The sequence below is a fragment of the Choristoneura fumiferana genome, chromosome 20, assembly GCF_025370935.1.
Source record: "Choristoneura fumiferana chromosome 20, NRCan_CFum_1, whole genome shotgun sequence".
In the NCBI taxonomy this organism is placed as follows: Eukaryota; Metazoa; Arthropoda; class Insecta; order Lepidoptera; family Tortricidae; genus Choristoneura; species Choristoneura fumiferana.
Window position 1 is genome coordinate 4,595,323 of NC_133491.1, and position 25,121 is coordinate 4,620,443.

Here is a 25,121-nt window from a genome sequence, read left to right on the forward strand (position 1 = left end):
TCGCTGGCGGTTCACACTGCCGGCGAGAACTCGCTCTTACATCTTTTGTCGCAGCGACAAGAGCTATAAAACTCGCTGAGCAATAAAACTAGCTCAGCGATACTCGCTCAGCGCTGTTAGCTTGGCGGCCGCCCGGCTCGAGCGAGTGGAGCGAGTAATCGCCCGTCGTGCTCGAACACTCGCTTTTCGCTGCTCGCCCACTCTTTTCTAGTTACTCGCTCAGCTCGCTTCTCGCTCATCGTCGGCGGTGGGACAAGTTTAGTGCCTAAGTAGTGTCATTCACAATGACGCGTGCCGTGGTTCTTATTACAATGTCATTAATGTCTAATTTTGACAAAATGACGCGTCTTCGTGGATGGCACTAGGTATAATTTTATGATGTAAGTAAATTCGGATTGACAGATTGATCCGTTGTCGTCACAACATAATGTATAAGAAGTCAATAAATAAAACTTAAAGCTGCGCTTAGAGATATTTGCATTTTTCAATGGTAAGTGTATGTACATCAAGGAAAGCGAAAAAGACAAACATTAAGGATGAAGTTTAAAGAGCTGGATACTACAGTTGTCGAAGAGTTTGAGTTTTCATTGTGACACGAAAATAAAACATTCATTCAAATTCAATTTATTGGGTAAATTTCGTGCCACAACGACACTTTTCCAGTCCGTAGAGTAAGGTTAACTTAAATACCCTCTGGACCATCTCACCACCAAATCTCATCATTGGTGGTCAATTGGAATGAAAGACTTAAAGAGAAGAAATGTTTCGTTCCAACTGGCCACCGGTGGTAAAATTGCATTCAATTGACCACCAGTTGTAGAATGGGATAGAATATGGAGGTATGTAATAAGCTGCTTAATGTGGTCCAACTTTTAGGTGGGGCGGCCGTCTCACCCGCTTGCTCGTTTTCCCCTTATCATATAAATATATGTATATTTCAGGTCTCATTTTCCAGGTATATAGATATACTTTTCAAAATCACCTCCCGGAATTTTTATCGTATTTTAATAGTTACGTATAAATTATAACCATAGACCACACGGTGACTAACTTTACAACATTAATTTGGCCCCATTGGACAAGCCCCTGCTCCTGGCAACTATGAAACGCATTACGATTAAAAAATAACTTAACATTCTGCTACAGTTCTGCCCGGGGAAAATCGTGGTATCGGCATGGGCAAGTAAAATGCTGCTTGCACTAGATGATGATAAAATATGTTACTACAATGAACAAAAAACTATTTATTTGACATTTGAAATTGTAAGTAATTTTATGATGATTTAGATTCAGATAAAAAATTAAAACATGCGCGTAAAATTGCGTGTTATAAAACAAATAACGGTGTCATCATGATAAATTTGATCAAACCAATTAAATCTTAATAAAAAGTTTTCGTTAAAGAAAGTAGCTTTAATACAGGCTTTCATACAGACTCTACTTTTTGTTAGCTGTACATCTGATGTGACCTCAAATAAACATTACAAACAAATAAAATTTCTGTAAAAATGGTATGGAATGGAAAAATGCCTATGTCCAACAGTAGACGTCCTACGGCTGATATGATGTTGATGAAAAAATGGAATGTTGAGGAGCCGGGCCCTATAATACGAAGTGCGAAATTGAATTTCGTATCTTGCCGTACCGGACGCTTATAATATTTAATACGAAAGTGAGAGGCACGGTGCGATACGATCTTCGATTCTCCAGGTTCTATTGCTGAAACATAACTTTATCTTTTCTGTGGTATATATATTATTTTCATCGTACCTATATCTAACGAAACTAAGGGGCTGTTTCACCATCCATTGATTAGTGTTAACTGACGGTTAAATGTGATGCCGTCTCTGTCTATTCGAACAAAACAAATAGACGGCATCCCATTTAACCGTCAGTTAACAGTAATCAATGGATGGTGAAACAGCCCCTAAAAGTACAAAGCAATGTTAACAGCGGCATTTTAGCCGCCGTCCGAGATGTAGATACAACCAAGGACCGATTATGGGCGATCACGACTCTCCTTTTTTGCAACGGATACACACAGTATTTATTATGACTGCCGAACGAAATATTATCATTACTGCGCCAGCGAGCTGTGATCTGTCTAGTTCAGTTGCGAATAATTATGAGTAAGTTAGGGTTCCGTATTCAAAAGGCCCACGGGACGCTTACTAAGCCTAACAGTGGATAAGAAACGTAAAAAATAGTAGGTATAATAAAAAATAATAGTAAGTCCATCCCAGCCTATATACGTCCCACTGCTGGGCACAGGCCTCCTCTCAGAAAAAGAGCCCACGCGGGCCCAGTGCGGATTGGGAACTTCACACGCACCATTGAATTGCTTCGCAGGTTTGTGCAGGTTTCTTCACGATCTTTTCCTTCACCGCAAAGCTCGTGGTAAATTTCAAATGTAATTCCGCACATGAATTTCGAAAAACAGAGGTGCGAGCCGGGGTTTGATTGAACCCACGACCCTCTGCTTCAGAGGCGATAGGTTAAACCACGGCTTTAGTAAGTAACTGTATTAAGTAAATAAATTGTGTAAGTAAGTAATAAAGGTTTGTAATTTTTTTCTGTACTTTTTTTTTAATTTTTGTGAATCGTATTTTGTTTCTTTACTTTTGTAGTATAAAGAAATTATATATACATACATTATTATGTTATGGTTGAAAATGGAAGAATTTTTGATAATTCAACCTATGGATGAAATAAAGGAATTAAATGCATTTTTTTTTATTTTTTTTTATTCGATTGGATGGCAAACGAGCAAGTGGGTCTCCTGATGGTAAGAGATCACCACCGCCCATAGACACCTGCAACACCAGGGGGATTGCAGATGCGTTGCCAACCTAGAGGCCTAAGATGGGATACCTCAAGTGCCAGTAATTTCACCGGCTGTCTTACTCTCCACGCCGAAACACAACAGTGCAAGCACAGCTGCTTCACGGCAGGATTAACGAGCAAGATGGTGGTAGCAATCCGGGCGGACCTTGCACAAGGTCCTACCACCTGCAAAACAAAAACAATCAATGCATGATAAAACAATCGGAACAATGAAATGTACAGATGTTAAGTTTTTGATTAAAAATAGCTATGTTTTATATTGTCAAATTCTTAAAATGATGAAATTTGGGGGGGGGGGTTGCCATAATCCCCACGCTTGGCAGGCGGCTTGGGGATCGCAGTGTTTGCTGATGGTACTTTGGCGTTCTAAGGGGGAGGCCTTTGTCCAGCAGTGGACGTCTTCGGGCTGATGATAAAAATGATGAAAGCAAGAAAGAAATGTTATATAGAAAAAATTGACTGCAGCTTCAGAATTCAAATTACCTAAAATAATGAAGTAAAAAAATATAAACGTAAGCTTTATAATTTCAGAAATAAGGCACGAACAAGTGTACGAGTATCGCCTCTACTACGATCGTATTTCATCGCATCTAAATTCAAACGACTCCAAGCAGAACTTACATACATTTGTCCTGATATTTTTATTTTATATAACTGGCTGGTTCCCATCTCTACACCTGGGGATGGAATTCAATTACAATTACGAGCACAAACTGTTCTGCATACTGTACAGGCAAGCTGCAGCGACCAGATATGCAAACATAGTAATAGACACGCAACGATTAGCATCATTAGTTTTATCAGGTTACATGTCGAACACGTTTCTAGCTAAAACTGACTTTTTAGTATACGCTTAAAAAACATTTTTGCTGACTCTACTTTTCGTCGACTGCACAGTCGAAATACTTACTACCTTGTCGCTATCCCTTCGTGTTTGAACTTATGTATAAAATTGTCAGAAGCAATACATACAGTGACAAGGTACTAAGTGTACTTAAATATATATTTGCCCGCGATTGTACTTGCATTGTTGTAAAAATACGGTGCTAGCTAAGTTTCATTAACGGGTGAAGAGTTCCGTCCGGCGGAGACGATCTTGACCTGACCTTAATAATTTCAGTACCAGAATATAATGTATATTTTTTTTGTAGCATATAATATTCTCTGCGGGATATAATCAGAAATGATGATATCCGCAGTAGAACTAAGGTTACCGACGTAGCTCGAAGAATTGCGAAATTGAAGTGGCAGTGGGCGGGGCACATTGCTCGCAGGACTGATGGCCGATGGGGTCAAAAAGTTCTCTGATGGCGTCCGCGGACCGGGAGACGAGCTGTCGTTAGGCCTCCAACAAGATGGAGCGACGACCTGGATAAGATCGCGGGATCGCGTTGGATGCGGAAAGCACAAGGCCGGTCTGAGTGGAGAGCCTTGGCGGAGGCCTATGTCCAGCAGTGGACGTCTTTCGGTTGACATGATGATGATGATGATGATATAATAAGATTGGTTTTTGAAGTCTTTTTCTATTTTTTATTTCAACTCCAAATTTTGTTACTTTTACGGTCATCCCGTAAAATCCATATCGAAAATACAAACTGAAACATAGATGCACAGAAAAACCAGAAAATGAGACCAGCGCTAGGAATCGAACCCAGGTCCTCAGCACTCCGTGCTACGTGCTACACCGCTACACCACCACTGGATAGGAGTTCAGACACAAATTTCTCCTATGCACCACATATCTCAGCTTGCTTGTTTCTTATTTAGTCACTTAAGCAGCGACACTAGCGACATCTATGCTATAGCCCTCATCGAGAAACTTTCAACTCTCCATTGGAACTAACCGCTCACCCGGACAAGAGATGTCGCTATTAAGCAATCAAATTAAGATTCCCAGCGCTGGTCTCTTTTCTGGTTTTTCTGTGCATCTATGTTTCAATTTGTATTTTTGATATGAAGATGATATAATATATAGTGTGCCACTGCAGTGCTGAGCAATGGCCTCCTCTTTCGATCTCTGTAACTCCTGTTCTACCGCCATGTCAGGCCAGTCTTTTGCGTACACCCTAACAAACTGAATCATAACCCACTGTGCCACCTTTTCTTAGAAAAAGTCATAGTGACATCGTATTGCTCGACAAGAAATTAATCATGACACTTACTGTGAGAACGTTCTAGTCAAGTGTAAAAATATGAACTTATTCAAAGTTTCAAAAATAAGTACCACACTCTTATTCCGACGCAATAAGGCCGTAATAACATATTTTTGAGTGGTTCGAATAGACACTTATCTTTGCACTTGACTGTACATGTCCAAATCATCCCGCCATCTCCTTCTCGGTCTGTAGTAATAAAGTACTTTTATTCGTAATGCTTTCAAGTTTTTACGTTAGTTGATAATCGTACTGATAGTAAACGCAATAAAAGTTTTATTATTTAATTTAATAGATAAGTTTCTCGATTAACTATTTGAATGGCTCACTTGGAAAAATCTAGCATTAACTTAATAAACAGGTAATCCTTTCCTCCCGATAACACTGTCCAGGTTTCGCCGATAAATTACGAGTAAGTATAAAGTTAAGTTAAAGTGTCTTGACGTGAATGATAAAATTGCGAGAGAACAAGTAAAATAACCAATTAATTAAAGTTTGTACGTAATAATAATCTTCTACTATAACTGACGTTAAGAAAAATATAAAATTAGTCAGTGGACTTGCTTTTACGCGGGGTTTCGTTTACGTAAACAGTTATCTGCAAGTTGAATAGAAATTCCTAGATTGTACTAATAAAAATGAGAAAACATACATGAAATTAACAGTTAACAAGGAGGCAAAAAAATAACCTGAGACACCTTAACTACACATATTTGTTACTATAAAATTTAAACAGAACACCCCGTCTTAAACATCTGCCTGTGGCAGGGTTCCCATGATGCTGGCCGCATAACCCGTTTGGCCCGCTTCGGGCAACATTTTACTAAATTTCTATTGGAAATTCCCAAAATCTACATCATCGTCAGTAGAAAGAAGTCTGATGGTGGACAAAGATCACAATGCCACGCCACAATGATTGCATCCACCGATTGCCTGTTATTCTTACGATGTCGTCAGTCCATTTAATGGGAGGCCGGCCAGCTTCGTCTTCCGGTTCGTGGTCGCCACTCGAGAACCTTTCTCCCCAACGGTTATCTGTTCTTCGAGCGATTTGGCCCGCCCATTTCCATTTCAACTTGCAGATTCTTCAAGTCATGGCGATGACTACATCGTAGTCTTTATTTACGTTGTTTGAAGAACACCCATTCAAAAATGTCTTTAGACTAGTTTAGGATTTCGGGATTTGATATAGCTTATGTGATATTTCCAAAATCAGCTACATAGCAAATTTCATCAAAATGCGTCAACTGGTTTAACCGGAATTAGTAACAAACACGATGCGCACTTGTTTCTAAGAAATATTAAAATTTAGGCATCTAAATTATTAAAAGATGTTAAGTTGTGCACGTGTCCAGTATTTAATATATGTAATGTGCATGTACTGTTAGTTAGTATTTTATGAATAATGAAGCAAACAAAAGCTTTAACGTGTATTTTAGTACAAGGGTATAAATGTAAAACTAGATATTTGAATGGACAAGCTACACTTGAAACCTGCCATATTGTGCAACTCTAGACGTAAAACTTTTAATTTATCGCTCTATTTATTTGCATAGAAATTGATTGGAACTGCACCTTATATAACTGACATTTACTAAAATATCTTTGACACATTCATATTTTACAAAACGTTGACATTTACAACGGCTGCAGCTGTGAAGGTAGCTTAAACGCGACTTTACGCGACGTAGTTAAAATTGATTGGTTTAGTAAATATAAAAGAAATACAAAGTATAATATATATTTTTAATTTTTCTTCGCAATTCTATATAAAAACTCGTCTAGTGCGTGTCGGGCCATGCACAGTGTAGAGTTCTGGACTAAGATGCGGCAAATATTTAGTATCACTCAAAATGTATCTGGCCTGGCCCTATACTTTGATTGAAGTGCTTATATTGTTTAATACGAGAATTAGAGAGGGACGTTAAGTTACAAGCTTCGATTTTCGTAGTAGCGCCCCGGGCCCGGCCATTGCCTGCCACTTCTACTTGGATATTTTTCGAGCGAGGCAGAAGATCGAGAGTTCAGAAAACGCAAAATATATGGCTTCAAGAAAGCGTATGTCTAATGAAACTTTACTAAACAGCATTAGCGCCACCTGTCTTCAACAGTGAGATGTGGCCCTAATGGTGCTATTACACTACTTAGTGGCGCCAACATTCGCCCACGTCTTCGCTTTGCGCATTTGTAGTCTAGTCAATGTAGACGTAGACCCTGACATTAATTTGGCGTCTGACTATATTCAGTATAGATACTACGATTGATCGCTACACGCCATTGGATGAATATTTTTATCTTTGCATGATTTTGATGTATGGTTGGTTGCGTGACAGCGCGGGACTCAGAAAACGGCGGAGGTGCCAGGATACATTAATCAATTGATTTATGGATATCCTGGATTAGTAGATTTGACATAATATTTTAAATCAATAAACGATTATTAAATTAGCGATTTTTACTAAAACAACTCTGCTTCTTAATACACATCATGGCCAATGGCCTCAAGCAGAGGATCGTACAATCACATCCAGACGCACCTTTGAGGTATTCGAAATTTATGTAAGAAAATATTTGAAATTTACCATGAACTTTACGATGAAGGAAAACATGCAGAAACCTGCGAAGTAGTTCAATAGAGTGTATTAAGTTCTCAATCGCACCAGGCCCGCGTGAGAATTACGGCTCAAGTCCTCTTATTATAAGAGGAGGCCTGTGGCTTGCAGTGGTGCATATAGGTCGCGAATTATATGGGACTATCTAATGAACTATTGGAATTATCGTCGGTTCGGTACAGTAATTGCTTGTACAATCCGAACATACAGATTTATATGTAAACTGCTTGTTCGGACGCCAACTCACCGATTAGTCTGCGTAATTAAGTCCTGGTATTCGAGGGCGAGAAGTAATAAGGATTGGCGTGGTACAGTCACGTCTAAAAATATGTATACAAAAACAAGGTTGCATAAATATGTAGTCATACATTGTATCAAAAATATTTATCTATTACTGACACCAAAAAATTGTATTCATTAAACTTTTTCAGTATTATGTAATCACAAAATGCTTCAGAAAGTTGCATACTTAAATAAATTCCATTTAAATGTATCCACCTCGTAGTCAAAAATAAGTATACATGAATGGGTTCCATATACATATAACCACACCAATTTGGCAAATATTTGTATACGCCGTTTGATTCATAAATATGTAAACACGATTTGATATTTTGATTCGTTTTGAAGAATTACTGTTTTGTTAAGATTACATGTCTGTCTCTTTCGTAACCTGCATGCGGGCAGGGACATACATACTACGAATCCATACTCCATTAAAATAATATTATATACTGGTGACCCGTTCCGGCACAACACGGTTACGGTATACATAGACACCGTGAATCACACTATTTATTTGTGAAAACCGCATCAAAATCCGTTGCGTAGTTTGAAAGATCTAAGCGTACAGACAAAAAAAGCGACTTTGTTTTATACTATGGAGTGATGAATTGAAAGTAACTCTGTCTGTTCCGGTATCACGTCGAAACCGACTTGTTTCGACTGTCAAGGGGCTGAACATAGGGTACTTAGTTTTTATCTCCAAAAGCAACCCTTAAGGGGAGAAAATGGGGGATGAACTGACTGGAGTGAGCTGGATGAAATTTGGTATGGATATATTTAATTTTTTATTCACCATCAAGATCACCAAATACTTGGAAACGTCCAGAGTGGTCATTAATATCGACTAAGCCAAAGCGATCAAGTTGTTCGGGTCATCCACTGAGGACAGATCCACTGAAGCATCTATAATTTGCAATCTTTAATCATTGTAATTTTAATTATAGAAGACAGCTTCTGAATGACGATGACAGAATGGCGATCTTGCACTTGACAGTATAAGTATATGTAAGTAATTGATTTTAAAATGAAGTTCTTCCATGAAGCCAGTGACTTTCTTTTATAATATATAACCTATCTGAAGCTACAAATAGGTAGTGTTTTCTATCTTTAGTCTATACATCTTTATCTATTCACTTTAATGTGAAATGTTGGAATTGTGGACAAGTGCAAATGATGTCTCGCCCATTCGTACTGCAAACCAAGAACTGGCTACAGTGCGGCTCTACCACTAACAATTAACAATATAATTAAAATAAAAACAAAAAAATGCTTAGTGCACCTTTCTGAGAATGACCCTAAACTGAAATACTCAATATTTACAAGTCAATTCAATCTAAGGACTGTCAAGTGCGTCATAGAATAATCGTGAGATAGACGTATGCAGTGACAAGTCCGCACTGTTTTCGTGAATTGTCAAATCAGTTAAATATACAACTTACGATTCTATGCCAGTCAGACAAGGTTTGTTGTTGCAGTCTGGATACATATTTATGAATCAAACGGCGTATACAAATATTTGCCAAATTGGTGTGGTTATATATATATGGAACCCATTCATGTATACTTATTTTTGCCTACGAGGTGGATACATTTAAATGGAATTTATTTAAGTATGCAACTTTCTGAAGCATTTTGTGATTACATAATACTGAAGCAGTTTAATGAATACAATTTTTTGGTGTCAGTAATAGATACATATTTATGATGAAAATGTGTGGCTACATATTTTTCAAATTTTTTTGTGTATACATACTTTTAGACGTGACTGTACTTTAGGATTGCATATTGTAAATTTTAGTTTTTTATTATAGGGTGGGCCAAGAATTCACAGTCGGATACAGGGGGGATAGTCATGACCCCACCTTGGGCTCTGGCCTAGTGGGTCTAAGACAACAATGATATTTTAAAAACTCATATACTTTTGTATTCCTGCAGCAAAAGGGGAGAATTGATTTAGTTATTATAGAATTTGATCATGTGACCCCCGTTGGCTATAGCATCTGACCATATGGGGCTCACATAGGTTCTATTAACAGGGGGAGGGGGATATAAAGCTAGATCAACCAGTGCAAGAATTAGATTACCTTTTACAGCTACTCTATTGACGAGTTCATGACGAATTGTAAGTACTAGATTATGACATATGTTATTTATTAGATATTTATAATCAGTTTTATTGTCAATCCGGATTTGAAATAACTATTACTATTTTCGAATGATTACTTTTATTTTATATACAATTGACATTAAATTATATTTTGACATAAACTTGTTGTAAATATTAAAATGTAAGCAATATCTCTATGCATGTAATCTGATAGTTAGAATTGTTAATTAAGATTGTTTTTTTGGAATCTTTTTGTATTTTTTATTTCAATTCCAAATTTTTACTTTTACGGTCATCCCGTAAAACCTAAATTGAAAATACAATCTGAAATATACTATACAACAGGGTTTCTCAAACTTATGGCTCCACGTACCCCTGTTAAAGTTTCTAGACGACAGCGAACCCCTACCTCCCCCCCCCCCCAAGAAGGTAATAAAATGGACTGTTGGAGAAACTAAGGTTATTATTATTTATTAATTATTTTAATAAAAGGTAACAAATAATACAAACTGAAACAAACAACAACAAATAAGTAACAAATTTGGAGTTGAAATAAAAAATACAAAAAGACTCCAAAAGCCAATCTTAATCATCTTACCAGTTTTGCAGCCACCATCACGTAAACCTTGTCACGAACCCCCTACCGTCGAATAGCGAACCCCTAGGGGTTCGCGTACCCCACTTTGAGTAACCCTGCTATATAATATATACAGAATTGATAATTTTATTTTATAAGTATTTGTACGCCATACTATGGCAAAACAAGGAATGGAACCTATGCATAATGTTGCATGTCAAACTTTCCACCACTGTAATCTGTAATACATATGCTTATGCTTACAAATAAATAATTTTGACTTTGACTTTGAATTTTTTATGACATTATGTAAGACCAATTTATACCCTTGTAAGCAAATAAAAATATTTTAATTTTAATTTGAATTAAATTCGACTCATACAGTGAGAGGGGTGTGCGGAGGGGGTTAGTACTCGCTTAGTACTAGCTTATTTCTTGGAAATTTAGTTGCAGTGGAGTGCAATTTGTGCGAAAAACATTTTTATTAATGTTTCGCCTATTCTTATGAGGCGATTGTTTAGGATGCAGTACGATTAACATGATTTAAATTAGTGTCCGAGCTTAGTTATTAGGCCAAATAAAAAAAAAACCTTTCGGTTTCACCTTTGTTGGGGCAGAATAATTACTTCAACCCGCCTATGAATTGAAACTTTAACGTAAAAGGTCGTGGTTTATAAAGTTCTTGCACGCTCGGCGCTCGGTTTTCAAATGTTATGCCAATAGAGCAACTGGCATAAGATGCATTAATTCATCACGTCCGAAACAAGCACTTATAAGGCAGAAACCAGGCTGCGTAGGCTCCAAGGCCATAATGCTATCAACGGCCCCTATGAACATTAAAGTCATAACACCCGCAATACAACTGTTCTAGTTAATTTAAAAAATAATCACGTGCAGAATGAAATGAAACTTAAATTAAATTTATTTAAGGCATAACTCCACAGGTATCTACAAAATTAAATAGAACAAATTAAGTTAAAATTACAAATTAAATAGAATTAAATTAATCAAATTAAAACTGAATGAAAGTAAACAAATAAAATTCAAATAAACATAATTTCAACAGTGGAAAGAAAAAACTACCAAAGTGCCAAAATGCTATTTCAGGGGAATGAATTTGAAAGTAAAAAAAAAATCCGCGAAAGTAACATTTTGGAGTTTTCGATTTAATCTGTTTATTTTTATCATCACCTTCCCAGCCTATACACGTCCCACCGCTGGGCACAGGCCTCCTCTCAGAATAAGAAAGCTTGGGTGACGTTAATGTTGTAGTGTAGACCATGCGTAACTGCTATGATCAACTTGTACATAAAACTGTACCTTGAATTATCTTTATGTAAAACCAAGCATCAAACTGAAAGTGTTTTTGAAAAGCGGGATGCCCATAAATGGAGACGTTTTAAGTGTCCAAGATTTATTTAAATAAATAACCCGGCCATCATCGTATCCACTTAGAAAACATAAGTTTTATCGTGCAGCTGAGTTTGATGTATGGGGCGGGTTGAGTGACAGTGCGAAGGACAGAAAATGGCGGAGGTGCCGGGTACATAAATCAGTTAAATTTTGGCATAACGTTTTAAACTAGCGATCAAATCTGCAGCTTATTTAAGCAATATAAATGTAAGTCATGATAAATTCGACAAGATAGTGAGGATTATTAGTATATTTCGTCTCATGTAATATCAGAATTTTAAATATTATTTTTTGGTCTATAAAACTTTATAAAAACACGAACGTATTTTTATTTACCTTGTTCATGGTTTCTTCATAGTAATAATAATATGATTCTGAATGATTTTTGCTACTTTAACTCTACAAATCACACTTTTCTGTTTAGAAAAACGACTAGGTACAGACAGACAACGAGACAGGTGAAACTAAATAAGAGATTGTAAAATTGCGTGCCGGTTAAAACAACGTGCAGTTCAAGGTACAAGATAATCAGTTTCTAAAAGAAAATATTTTTTGTAAAAAAACTACCACTCCCCCTTAGCATCCTCTAACTAATCATTTTAAAAAGTTAGCAGTAGCTACACTACCAGTAATTAATTCGTTTCAATTAAAAACCAGACGATACAACTTTAGATAACCTTAAACTATCCACAATCCAGTAGCAATTACCAGTTAACCACCGCCTGCGCACCTGTCGCGACATATTTCGGCGTTCGGCATCTGCCTCGCATCCGCTGCTTTGTAATTTATCAATTAATTATACTGGATTGATGGGCGCCCGAAAATCTTTGATCAATTGCAAGATTTGATGATAAAACCTAATAGTGGAAGAAATTAAGAACATTTCAAAGCTAATATCCAGCTTATATCTTTTTTTGTATAAAATTACAATTAGTAGAACCCAGTACCTGTGATGTACTTTTAATGCACTGTTTAGTTCAATTTTATATTTCCGGTCCCTTAATATTTACTCTGGTTTTTGATGTCCTATTAGTCGTTCAAAGATTAACACAGTTCTTTTAAGGGATAAGTTCGCCGTTGTACATCTTCTAGTGTCTGTTAATTTCATGTGTTTTATGTAAGTACAATAAAGAGTTGCAGAATATAATATTACTTGAAGGTTATTGCTGAGTTAAGTAAAAAATGTTGTGTCTGTTGTTGCTTAAGACAACACACACAATCTAGGGGTAGATACGTTCATCAATTTCATCAAAATATTACACTAATATTAGTTAATTTATCTATACAAATATAACTTAGAGAAAAAAAAACACAGTCAGGATAACTCTATGTTTATGGCCTATCGGTAACGAACTATTGACCGCAACTTTGTATGAACCCCAAGGAAATTTCCATTTTCCTGGCATAAAAAATAGGCCATAATAATCTAATATGATCTAATATGAGCCGTGGTGGCCGAGTGGTTTGACCTATGGCCTCTCAAGCAGAGGATCGTGGGTTCAAACCCCGGCTGGCACCTCTGAGTTTTTCGAAATTCATGTGCGGAATTACATTTGAAATTTACCACGAAACATCGTGAGGAAACTTGCACAACAAACCTGCAAAGCAATTCAACGGTGTGTGAGAAGTTCCCAATCCGCACTAGGCCCGCGTGGGAACTACTGCCCAAGCCCTCTCATTCCGAGAGGAGGCCTGTGCCCTGCAGTGGGACATATATAGGCTGGGATGATGAATAATCTAATATAGCATAGCTTTTTACAAGTAACAGATTTTTTTCATACAAAAGGCTTGCGTTTACCCACAATCCCGCCTGGTGGAATTTTTAAGCTCTCTACTTAATCTCTTTAAATCTCTCTTTTAATTGTCCTAAAATCTTTCACGCGGAATTTCATCTTCTTTTAGTTATTACTAGATTGGTTTGAATTTTACGACATTTCAATGTGTTTGGTAATAATAATAATAATGAAGAATAGTAATAATAATAAATCGACTAACACTAGATTGTAAGACTAATATCTACTAACAAAAAAATATGGATTTTTGTGGTCTGAAATAGTCTTTTTTTAAACAAATCTTATTTTAAAGATAACTTTCGCAAAATTTATTATATTAATGTAAATGATTTGTCAGCCATCTCTACGCTCTTCAATCACCGTTCAACTCCGTACTATCAGCCACCCACGCCTTATTTTGAAGGCTCTTTATAAATATTAAAATTGTCCACGGTAATGACGGCCAATACGCTTTTATTTTAATTAAGTAGTGTATTTATTGACACGCATTAGTTTTAAATGCCAAGCGGCAGATTAATACCCTGTCAAAATATACGCGGAAGTAATACTTCTAATTTAGAATTAATTGGTGTTTTGTAGTCTTACTATTAAGATTATATAAAAACCGGCCAAGAGCGTGTCGGACACGCCCGAAATAGGGTTCCGTAGCCACTACGAAAAAATTAAGCAATATTTTTCTAAGGATTTCGTATTTTGTACGAAATATTCCAAGTTTAGGTATATTTTGCACCTTAGGCTGCTATTTAAGTAAGTAAGTATTTAATCATTTATTGCACATAAGTAGGGTTTATAGGAGGGCTGATACATGGACAGAACATACAAACATTCTTGCAAAAGAAAAAACCAACAGTGAAAAACAATAACAAAAGTAGCAAGTTCATGAACGTACATTAACAGCTCTTCATTTACTCTTAAACTACTAATAATTCTCAAGAAAACTTAACCGTTATAGTTTTTCTTGTAAGTTTGATATACTTACTACCGTCCTGAATTTTTTAATATTTTTCCACTCACCGGTTTGATTTTAGAAGGGGGGGGGACGCTCGATTTTAATGAAAATTTGCACTTTAAAGTTGAATATTTTGCAAACAAATCACGTAATCGAAAAATCGTTTTAGCAACCCCTTAATAATTTAAAAGACCTATCCAACGGTACCCCACACTACAAGATTGAAAGAGAAAAAAGAAATCACCCCCGCAAAAATTTTGTTTACATTTTTTATTATAACTTTTTGTCGGTATAGTTTACATATATATTCGTGCAAAATTACAGCTTTCTAGCATTGATAGTCCCTGAGCCAAGCCGCGGACGGACAGACAGGCAGACAGACATGGCGAAACTATAAGGGTTCCGTTTTTGCCAATTGAAATGAAATGATTTATTTGATGTTTTTTTTTTATTTGGCTACGGAACCCTAAAAAGTAAAGGCAGAGTTTTACGAACATCAAAGTAAGGCTGGATAAAAATTCTGATAGTGAATTGTTATCTGTCTGACATTCGGAGTCCGAATCCGAGCTGCAATGATGTGTGTAATGAATTTATATAAAAAACTGAACGCATAAATATAAGAATTTGAGAAACATTACCACTGCATCCACCTTATTTTATTGAAATAATTTTGTTTTAAATAACTTGGCTGAATGCAAGAACTTTGCCTGCAAAAAAATGAGAAAATCGAAACTGTTGCATCACTATCAGAAATGTCAGTGAAACTGTCATAGGGATCAAGGTTTCCCGTGAGTAGTATAGTGATTGGTATTAATGAATTAGGGTGGCAAACGAAGAAATGGGCTACTGGATGATAGGTCTCCACCCACCAATGACACCAACTCATCACATGGAGTTCCAAAAAGCGTCCAAGAATCAAGGAGTCCAACCTGCCCGCAATCATCTGCAGGATTTTATTGTAATGAATGTAATGATTAATGATAATGGTTGATTGTTATTATGCTGTCTGATGAATACCTACATTAATTTGAATTTAACCTCGTAAATCCTCGTGTACTTCATAAAGTAAAAAACAATTGTAAGAATAACTGCCGAATGTATGTGAAGTACAGATTTTTCAATGAAAGGAGAACTTTAAATTTATTGAAATAATTTCCAAAATGAGAACTCTTGGCTCCGTCTGTAAAACTACGTATCGAAAAAAAAAGTCAGGACTTACGTCAGTATAATAAAGGTGCTCTAAAACTTCAACATGTAATATGATAATTTCTCTTAACATTAACGTCAATAATCTTTGCCATGTAGAGGTTTTACGACGAGGACCGTGTTAATTTGACGTGCCAGAGTCGTATATTATATTAAACAAACACTTGTAAAAAGTAACTGTCACACTTGTTCGTAACGGTGCGGCAGTAAATCTGAGCCGTTGCCATTCGGTGAAGAACAGGTTCATAATATATTATCAAATAATTCTTTGCTTCCGCTTAAAACTGTTGGGTTCGCACCAACTGTACCCCACGCAAAGTTTCGTGATCTTAACTATAAAGTCAATGGTTATAAGCAAATCCAGTTATCTAATTTTACATTTGTGTTTGAAAAGTTAAGAAATCACACATCAGACCTTAGGCTACTCAAATCGAGAACTTATGTTGGCTAATAGAGAACCTTCGTGAGCTCACCTCACGAACACCAGTAGGTACACCAGTACGCCAGTAGGTAGGTACTGATTGCTGAGTAGCATGGTTTATAATTGGTGTTTTCTGGCTGTTCGGTTGGTGCGGTCCCGACTATATACTACTGTCAAGTTAGATAAAACACCATTTTTCGATAGGATTAAGTTACATAACTTATGAACTATAGTTGCCTATAAGCCAAGAGGGATTTCCGTTCTAAGTTGTGCATTTTAATCCTTTAGCGGTCTCAAAGTTATTTATTTTATTGAAAGTATAAGTATACAAACCCTACACAAAACACCAATCATTCAGCACCATTAACTCTTAAATAAGTGCCTCACACAGAATGCACCTTATCATAGGCCATAATGATAACCAGGATGATTAATTTACAGTCTCATAATTGGATCATTAAAAACGACAGATCTAGAAGTCTAAAACAGGACATTTCCTTGATTCATTAGAGTATGGCGTCTCTTACAGTCCGTATTAGAGAGAGGGCGATAGACATATTTTATACCGAAGCTGTAGAGTTGTCGAATGGCTCATAATAGTTCTGGCACTAAAATCTCAGTGGGCTGTATATCAAAGTCTAGATTTAACGACAATGGACCTAGTATCTACTGACAACAGTCCCTCATTCTCATTATACTATGAAGTGATACGATTTCCAATTTAAAGTGTGGTCATATCTTATAAGAGACGTTATTTATGGGGCAATGCGTGTGAATTGTTATAGATAAAAGGCTTAGTTCAGGACTTAGGTTTAAGTTCTTAATTATGAGAGCCATTATTATATTTTATTGTGGAAACGTCGGCGCCCTGAGGGCTGTATTGTGGGCCTCATAGCCTCTCTAATCATCTTCGCCAAAGTGGCATAACGGTGATATGGACATTATATTACTAGATCATATACATCGTGTATTTTTGAATAGTTTATTAAAGGTCAAACCTATCACACCCTTCTTTTGCTAAATATGTATGAACCTTTTACACTTTTTTATCGCGCATAATAATTTTAATTCTTGAAGGAGAGAAGACACCTTGTATAGGTAACATATTAAAGCCCTCAACATAACCGTGTGCGTTTTAGAACAGTCTGCTAGACTTAGAACAGGGTTTTAGTTATATAAATAACCTAACCATAAAAGTCTAATTTTTAATACAAGCTTTTTTTGCTGACTGTACTTGCATTGTCACCCAAACTACATTTGCATACCCCATTTCAAGTCGATGCTATTAACCGTTAAAGAGTTCCGTCCTGCGGAGACTATCCTGGCTGGACTACCAGGATGTCACTACTATATTACTGTATTGTCACGCGATTTACAGTATTCCGAATTTCAAGTCGATCTGACTACTGGAAGTTGGTCAAATTTAACTTGCAAGATTTGATTACAGACAGACAGACAACGGGACTGGGTGAAACTAAATAAAAGCTTGTAATAACAGATACTTTGAGTTCGGAACACTAACAAGGGTTATAATTGCGTCGTAGCCTGGTTTAAAGCAGTGCCGCTTGTAGGTGCATATGAAATTACACAATCTTGATAACAATAAAGTTATAATTTGCGTTTCTACGAGAATACAAGAGAAGACAAGTTCCTTGAGAAAATTTAGCCAATATGAGTAACGGGAAAGTGATTGTGATGGGCTTTCTATAGCAATTGTCTACGCAAATCTACTATGACTTCCACTCGTCATTTATTTACGTAGACAATTATTTTTTCAAACATTATATTATTTTGAAACATGAAACTACCGTGAGACTCACTCATATTAAATATAACCGGGATATACCAACCGGGATAGTGGTTGGACGGTACCTCCGAGTTGGAAAACGGTGTTAAATACTCGTGCTGCGTCATCGGTGTGTGTGAACGTACCTTTACAGAGCGATATTGTTAGTGTTGTGTGCTACCCTACATTTGACAGTTGTAATGATGATGAAAACGCGGGGTAGTTGTGTGCCGGTGTCAGTTTCGTCGGGTAGTCGCGCGAGCAGAGCGGCGGCGCGCAGTGCGCGTGTTGCAGCAGCCGCTGAGTCGCGTTGCTCCGAAGACGAAGGGCTACGGATTAGCCCGAAACATGTCGAGCTAAACTCGATTTAAGACGTGAGTTATCCGGGTCATTATATTTAATACATTATATTATTTTTAAAGGTCCCTGTCGTTTTAGAATAGGACGGACTCTTCTCGTCCCATATTTGTCGATATTCATACAATGGACAATATTTAAGAATTAAACGAGCTTACCTGTAAGCGAAGTCTGATTCTAATTTTTTGAATGGTAATCTGAAATATAATTGAATTAAACAGTGTAGTACCTTTTCCCTAACTCGTTGGCATCGCGGAAGTTTAGAAAAGAAAAAACGTCTAAAGATATTTGTTCTTTATGTGACAACACTAGATACGTCACTTATTTTAGAGAGAGAAAGCCAAAATGTAGTTTACTCAGTCAGTAAAGCACATTATGGCTTGTCGAAGATTCACAAGCCATTGATCTATCTAAATAGTTGATGTCTTGTGAATGTACCTCATCATTGCTTCATGGGTTTAGTCTAGGGCTGGGTGGGTAATTATATTTCAGATTACCATTCAAAAAATTAGAATCAGACTTCGCTTACAGGTAAGCTCGTTTAATTCTTAATTTTATTTCATGGTAATCTGAAATATAATTGAATTAAACAGTGTAGATGTTCAGAGTTGTCAGCAATGATGAGCAGGTAAATGATGATGTATCGAAGTATTCTGAAAGAAACATCTGTTACAATCATCAACTTTATTTAGCTTTGTAGTACAATTAGTTAACTACAAACAATAATAATAATAATTATAAATCACAATCATCATGTTGTAAGGCTAATTCTTAAAATGTCTTTAATTATTTCCTAGTACTGCCATAGCAAAGCTCCCTTGTGATGAGCTATCGTCAATAATTGGTACATCATAAAATTTTGCGAATGTATTTGAATTTTTTGTCCATCCAGCCGCTTTCCTAATAATGTCCCACTGAACACCGCGCTTTTTTGCGATTGAAGAAGCAGCATGTCTTGTGCTATGTGAGCTGAATGTGGAGGTGTCAATTCCACTCTCTGACATAACACATTTTATCCATCGACTGATGCTTTGACTTGATGCTCTTCTGTGTGGTTTTTTAAATGTAATCCAAAGGTAAGGTTCATTATTTCTTATTAATTTTGTTTTATTTAAATATGCTTTAAGAGCTCTGGCTGGACAAATTTGAGGGTTACTTTCAAAAAATGGCAGGTTAATGGTGGGTTGAGATTTAGTACTAACTGAGGTTTTTATTACATCTGTGATATTGATTAAAATTTTTGACTCATATTCGTTAATATTATTAATTTTTATGGCAGACAATGTTTGAACCCGCTGAGCTGAAGCTAAAGCTAAAAGAATCGACAGTTTTTTGGTGACTTTTTCCAAGCTTAAAAAACTATTTTCTGGCCAGTTTGTTAATAAGCGCAGCACTCTTGAAGGGTCCCACATACTCACATATTTTGGGATTGGTGGTCGTAGTCTGTACACTCCCTTAATAAATCTTGCGATCCTATCATCCGTGCCTATACTACCTTCCATTAATAATGCTAGTGCCGACCTGTCCGTATTAAGAGTGCTATAGCTGGCGTTTTCCTCAAATCTGTATGTTAAGAATTGTAGAATTTGAGGTATTGATGCTTTGTACACGTCTAGTTTGTACTGTCTGCAAAAGGCCCACCATTTAGTATATGTAGTGTTATATTGTTTAAGTGTACTTGCCGCTAGAGAGGCTATAGTTATGTCTAATGATCCTTCTGGCAAATTTCTGAGTCGGAATGCTTGCCGCAGAAGATTGCGGCTGCCAGGGAAAGCGATGAGCTCAGCGGGTGTGGAGTTCTGAAAGGTGATAGTAACAATTTTTTACTAGGTTTTAGTGTAATTTGTTTTGATATCATTAGTGTTTTAGCTAAAGGGTACCACGGCTGAGAGGTCCATACTGGGAACACCACAACGCCTTTTGCTTTGTCTTGTTTAATTTTGTGGAAACATCGGGATAGTATCGCAAATGGAGGAAATGCATAGAAGTAATGTTCCGACCAGTCAAGCGTAAAAGCGTCAATGTTAAATGCATATGGGTCTCTCTTCCATGATACATATGTTGTACATTTAGCATTGATTCTACTGGCAAACAGATCAATGTCTTGTTTCCCAAATGTGTCACATATTGATTTGTAGGCATCAATTGACAGTTCCCACTCTGTGTCTATGTTAGTGTTTCTAGACTCCTGGTCAGCAATAACATTGTCTTTAGACTTGATGTAAGCTGCATAAACATGTATGTTGCGTTTTTGGCACCACAGCCAGATTTTCCTGGCAACTGTGTTAAGGTGGGGGTATTGCACGCTTCCCATTTTATTAATACATGCAATGGCGGTAGTATTGTCAATCCTGAGCAGTACTCTAGTATTTTTAGTTTTGTCAGCGAAGCATTTTAAAGCAAAATACGCTGCAGTGAGTTCTAATAAGTTAATGTGAAGTTTTTGTTCATTATCTGACCACAGACCTCCAGTACGCTCGCCATTGCAGTATGATCCCCACCCTGTAAGGCTAGAGTCTGAGTATATTTCCATACTAAATTTATTTTCTGACAGTTTCCTTTTAGCATGAGGGATATTATCTAGCCACCACTGTAAATCAGGTAATATATCATTAGAAGGTGTCATTATAGTGTCATAATCATCTTGTCCCTGCAGAAGGGCTAGGTATTTACTACGTTCCATTTGTTTAGTATGCATTAATCCATAAGGGACAGCGGGGCATGCCGAAATCAGTGTTCCTAAAAGTTTTGCAAATTGTCTTATTTTAAGTTTTTTCAATTGCAAGTGTTCTCTAACTAACGCTATTATGCGTGTTTTTTTATCACTAGGTAGTTCTAAGCACATGTCCTTAGAGTTAATAACAAATCCAAGAAATGGACACTTCATACTTGGGGTTAAATTGCTTTTCTCATAGTTAATTATTAAGCCTAGGCATTGAAAGAGTTGTATCGTGGCGTTCATGTTGGATATACATGCAGTTGATGATTGCCCAATACATAAATAGTCATCCAAGTAAATGGTAGACATGTGACCTAGGTTTCTTAGGTAACCTACTACTGGTTTAAGTAGTTTTGTGAATAACCCTGGGGCAGTAGATAAGCCATAAGGCATGCAAGTGAATTCATATAATTGTCCCAAGTGTTCAAATCTGAGGTATTTTCTGTGGGATTTGTGTACCGAGACAAGAAAATATGATTCCTTTAAGTCAATGGAGCACATGTAATAATTTTCATAAATCAATTTGATGGCAGTTCTTATGTCCTCCATTTTAAAATGTTTAGGAGAAATAAACTTATTAAGTGGTTTCAGGTTCAGAATAAATCTAAATTTTCCATTAGGTTTAGGTCTTAAAAATATTTTGGACAAAAATTCGCCTTCAGTATGTTCACAAGGACTAACAGCACCAAGTGCAAGTAGGTTATGGATAGACTCAGTCATTGCTGTTGTTTCATTTGCTGGTAAATTATTAACAGGTAATGATGTTTGGAATGGCTCCGTTTCAAATGGTATGCGATACCCCCGTACCCACTGTAGAATTACAGGGTCAGCGGTTAAGGCTTCCCAACATTTTAAATAGTTTGTTATATTTCCAGCATGTACCTGGTTAGTTAGCGCCGGTATGCTGCACTGCGGGGCCTCTGTGCTGGCTTCGCTGGGCGGCGCTGGTTCTGGTTCGAAGAATATCGTTTCTGCTGGTTGACTGGATGGAACGACTGGGTAGACTGGAACTCCTGTGTCTTCGGTCCGCCACGCGTCATCCCCTTGCCCTTCGGCCGAAGTGGCGGACCATTGCGGTTTCCCGACTTTGTAGTTTTTGTGCTCGGAGTGACAGTCTTCTTTATGTGGGCCATTGACTGCTGCAGTGTTTTTGCTGTCTTTATGGTTTCTGACAGGTCATCACCAAACAAAAAAGCATTTCTATTTGACTTTTCAATTGTTTGAATAAAGTTTTTATCCAAAGAAGGAATTATTAACTTTTTCCTAGTTTTAGTTTGATGAAAATTTAGGTCATTTAGTAATTTGGAAGAGTCACTGAGCAAGCTTATGAGGTGTGTTTTGTTTAGTTCTTCATTTTCCATAAGCTGTGTCATTGCCTTTCCAATAATACCAGTTGCCAGGCCCAACTGAGCTTGGCCTATCTCGATACTCTTGTCCCTTAGTTTAGAGCTGTCACCGAGTACATTTTTTATTTCAATGTTGATTGCCGGTGCTTCCAATATTGTGCAGTTTCCTGGAATCTTGTATTTCTTTGTAATGTTATCTCTTTGTTCCTTTGACAATCCATTGACTATTATGTGTGTCCATCTGCGGGATATATCCTCATGAATGCTTTTGTCATACTTGGTTGTTTCTATGTAGTCGTCCCCGAGGGCTTCACTGAATGGGTTAACCATTACCGCATCTGGAAAGCACAGGAAGAAGACACCTTAAGCACAAGCTTGCAGGCCATTTTGCCACATAGAAATGATAGCGCGAGTATCTCGTACTCAATGGCTGCTAGAAGGGGTTCAGCATTAGACATGCTGAAGCATGTCAAACCATTTTGCCACATAGAAATGATAGCGTGAGTATCTCGTACTCAATGGCTGCTTAGAAGAGATTCTGCCTTAAGCATCCCGAAGCATCTCAAACCATTTTGCCACATAGAAATGATAGCGCGAGTATCTCGTACTCAATGGCTGCTAGAAGAGGTTCAGCATTAGACATGCTGAAGCATGTCAAACCATTTTGCCACATAGAAATGATAGCGTGAGTATCTCGTACTCAATGGCTGCTTAGAAGAGATTCTGCCTTAAGCATCCCGAAGCATCTCAAACCATTTTGCCACATAGAAATGATAGCAGGAGTATCGCGTACTCAATGGTTGTGCACAGAGGTTGAAAGCATAGTGTCAAGTCAGGCTTATGTTATTGTATCATAGAAATAACAGTGTAAGCATTTCGTATTCAGTAATTGTGAGGAAAAACCAAACACAGTGAGTGCGTTAGCATGCGAGCCATTTGCTACATCGAAGTGTTAGCATCTGTCAATGGCCGCGTTTCAGAGAATTACGCCATCCAGTATAACAGAGACCTTGATTGATACCTTGAGTATCTCGCAGTTCTCGCACTCGATGAGCAACCATGGAGAAGAATTTGTACAATGCAAACACACAATGTTACTCAAGCTTAACGTTATCGCGGGCGTCTGTTGATGAACTTTTTTAGGTTAGTCTGAAAGTCAAAGTAAAAATTTGCGCGAACTCACCTTCTACTTTGTCACTCTCGTCTTCTTTCTGTTCTGTCTCAATCCGGGGAGGCGACTCCGGTGGCGGCGAGGGCTCACGTCGCACGGGGCTACGACTCCGGGATCTGCCGCCGCGTGGCCGGCTCCGGCTCCGGCTCCGACTGCGTCTGCGCCGACGCCGATGGCGATTGTGACCCTTCTCGAGGGACGCCGCACATTCTTTTAATATTTTAATAAGTTTTCGTTCACTGGGCATAGCTTTTATATTTTAAAAACACTATTTTGCACTATTTTGCACAATGCCGATCCACGATGCCGTCGGGCGGAAAAAGAAGTGACGTATCTAGTGTTGTCACATAAAGAACAAATATCTTTAGACGTTTTTTCTTTTCTAAACTTCCGCGATGCCAACGAGTTAGGGAAAAGGTACTACACTGTTTAATTCAATTATATTTCAGATTACCATGAAATAAAATTTAACGAGTACGGCGTTTTCAATTATCTTTAATTGGGGTGATTTCAATTTGAATCAAAAACTTCAAGCCTTTGCAAGGGCGTTCCGTAATGAACAAACCCAATTGACTTCTGAAATATTTCGAATTAATTCTAAAGACATCTAGTGTTAATTACAATCATCATCATCAGCCAGAAGACGTCCACTGCTGAACAAAGGCCTCCCCCTCAGAACGCCACAATAAACGACAACCGCCACTTGCATCCACTGGTTACCCGCAATTCTCACGATGTCGTCAGTCCACCTAGAGCCTGCCAACGCTTCGTCTTCCGGTTCGTGGTCGCCACTCGAGAACTTTTCTCCCCCAACGCTTATCTGTTCTTCGAGCGATGTGGCCCGCCCATTGCCACTTCAAATTGCATATTTTTACAGCTATGTCGGTGACTAGTAAATTACAATACAATACAATAACTCTTTATTAACACCAGCACATAGTAAGCAGTAAAAAAAACACAGGTGGGTATATAGAGATTTTTCCAAGGTAAGCAATAGGCGGCATTATGGCTTCAGAGCCTACCTAGGTATTACGACTTACCTATTACATACGTGAATATACTTATAGGGCACTTCAGCCGTGTTTCGTACTACGAATATAAAAAATGGACGCGTTAAACTTAATGACTCATTAGTTAACCGGTTCGTTAATGCGTTCCGCTCGCAATTTCCCATATATGTTTAATTTATAGACGAATTCATTGATCCACATACCGATAGTTAAGTAAAAGTGATTAAATGAGGAAATTCAATTAAATGCGATATTAATAAAGTAACTTACATATTAATGCTGTGTCTCCACCAGATATGAGCGACGATGCGTTGCGAGGAATGTGTTTATCATGAACCAATATAAACGCTTCATTTTTTTTTAGCATTAGAA

The 25,121-nt window shown here is 37.4% G+C and overlaps 2 protein-coding genes across 2 annotated transcripts in view; one reads left to right on the top strand and one right to left on the bottom strand.

Moving 5' to 3' along the window:
• Positions 1-25,121, top strand: part of LOC141438934 (uncharacterized) — a 77,657-nt gene that overhangs the window by 24,874 nt on the left and 27,662 nt on the right. The window lies entirely within an intron of this gene.
• LOC141439024 (uncharacterized) lies at positions 18,864-24,046 on the bottom strand. The gene is made up of 3 exons (XM_074103133.1): positions 23,752-24,046; positions 22,105-22,906; positions 18,864-20,302 (listed from the first exon to the last, which is right to left on the bottom strand). Exons 1-2 carry the CDS (start codon positions 23,984-23,986, stop codon positions 22,113-22,115), a joined length of 1,029 nt encoding a protein of 342 aa, XP_073959234.1. The 5' UTR covers positions 23,987-24,046; the 3' UTR covers positions 18,864-20,302; positions 22,105-22,112.

Coding starts and splice junctions, on each gene's coding strand:
- LOC141439024 (XM_074103133.1), bottom strand. CDS start 23,986: ATGCCCAGTGAACGAAAACTTATTAAAATATTAAAAGAATGTGCGGCG. Junction 22,907..23,751: donor CGAGAGTGACAAAGTAGAAG/GTGAGTTCGCGC, acceptor TGTGCTTTCCAG/ATGCGGTAATGGTTAACCCA.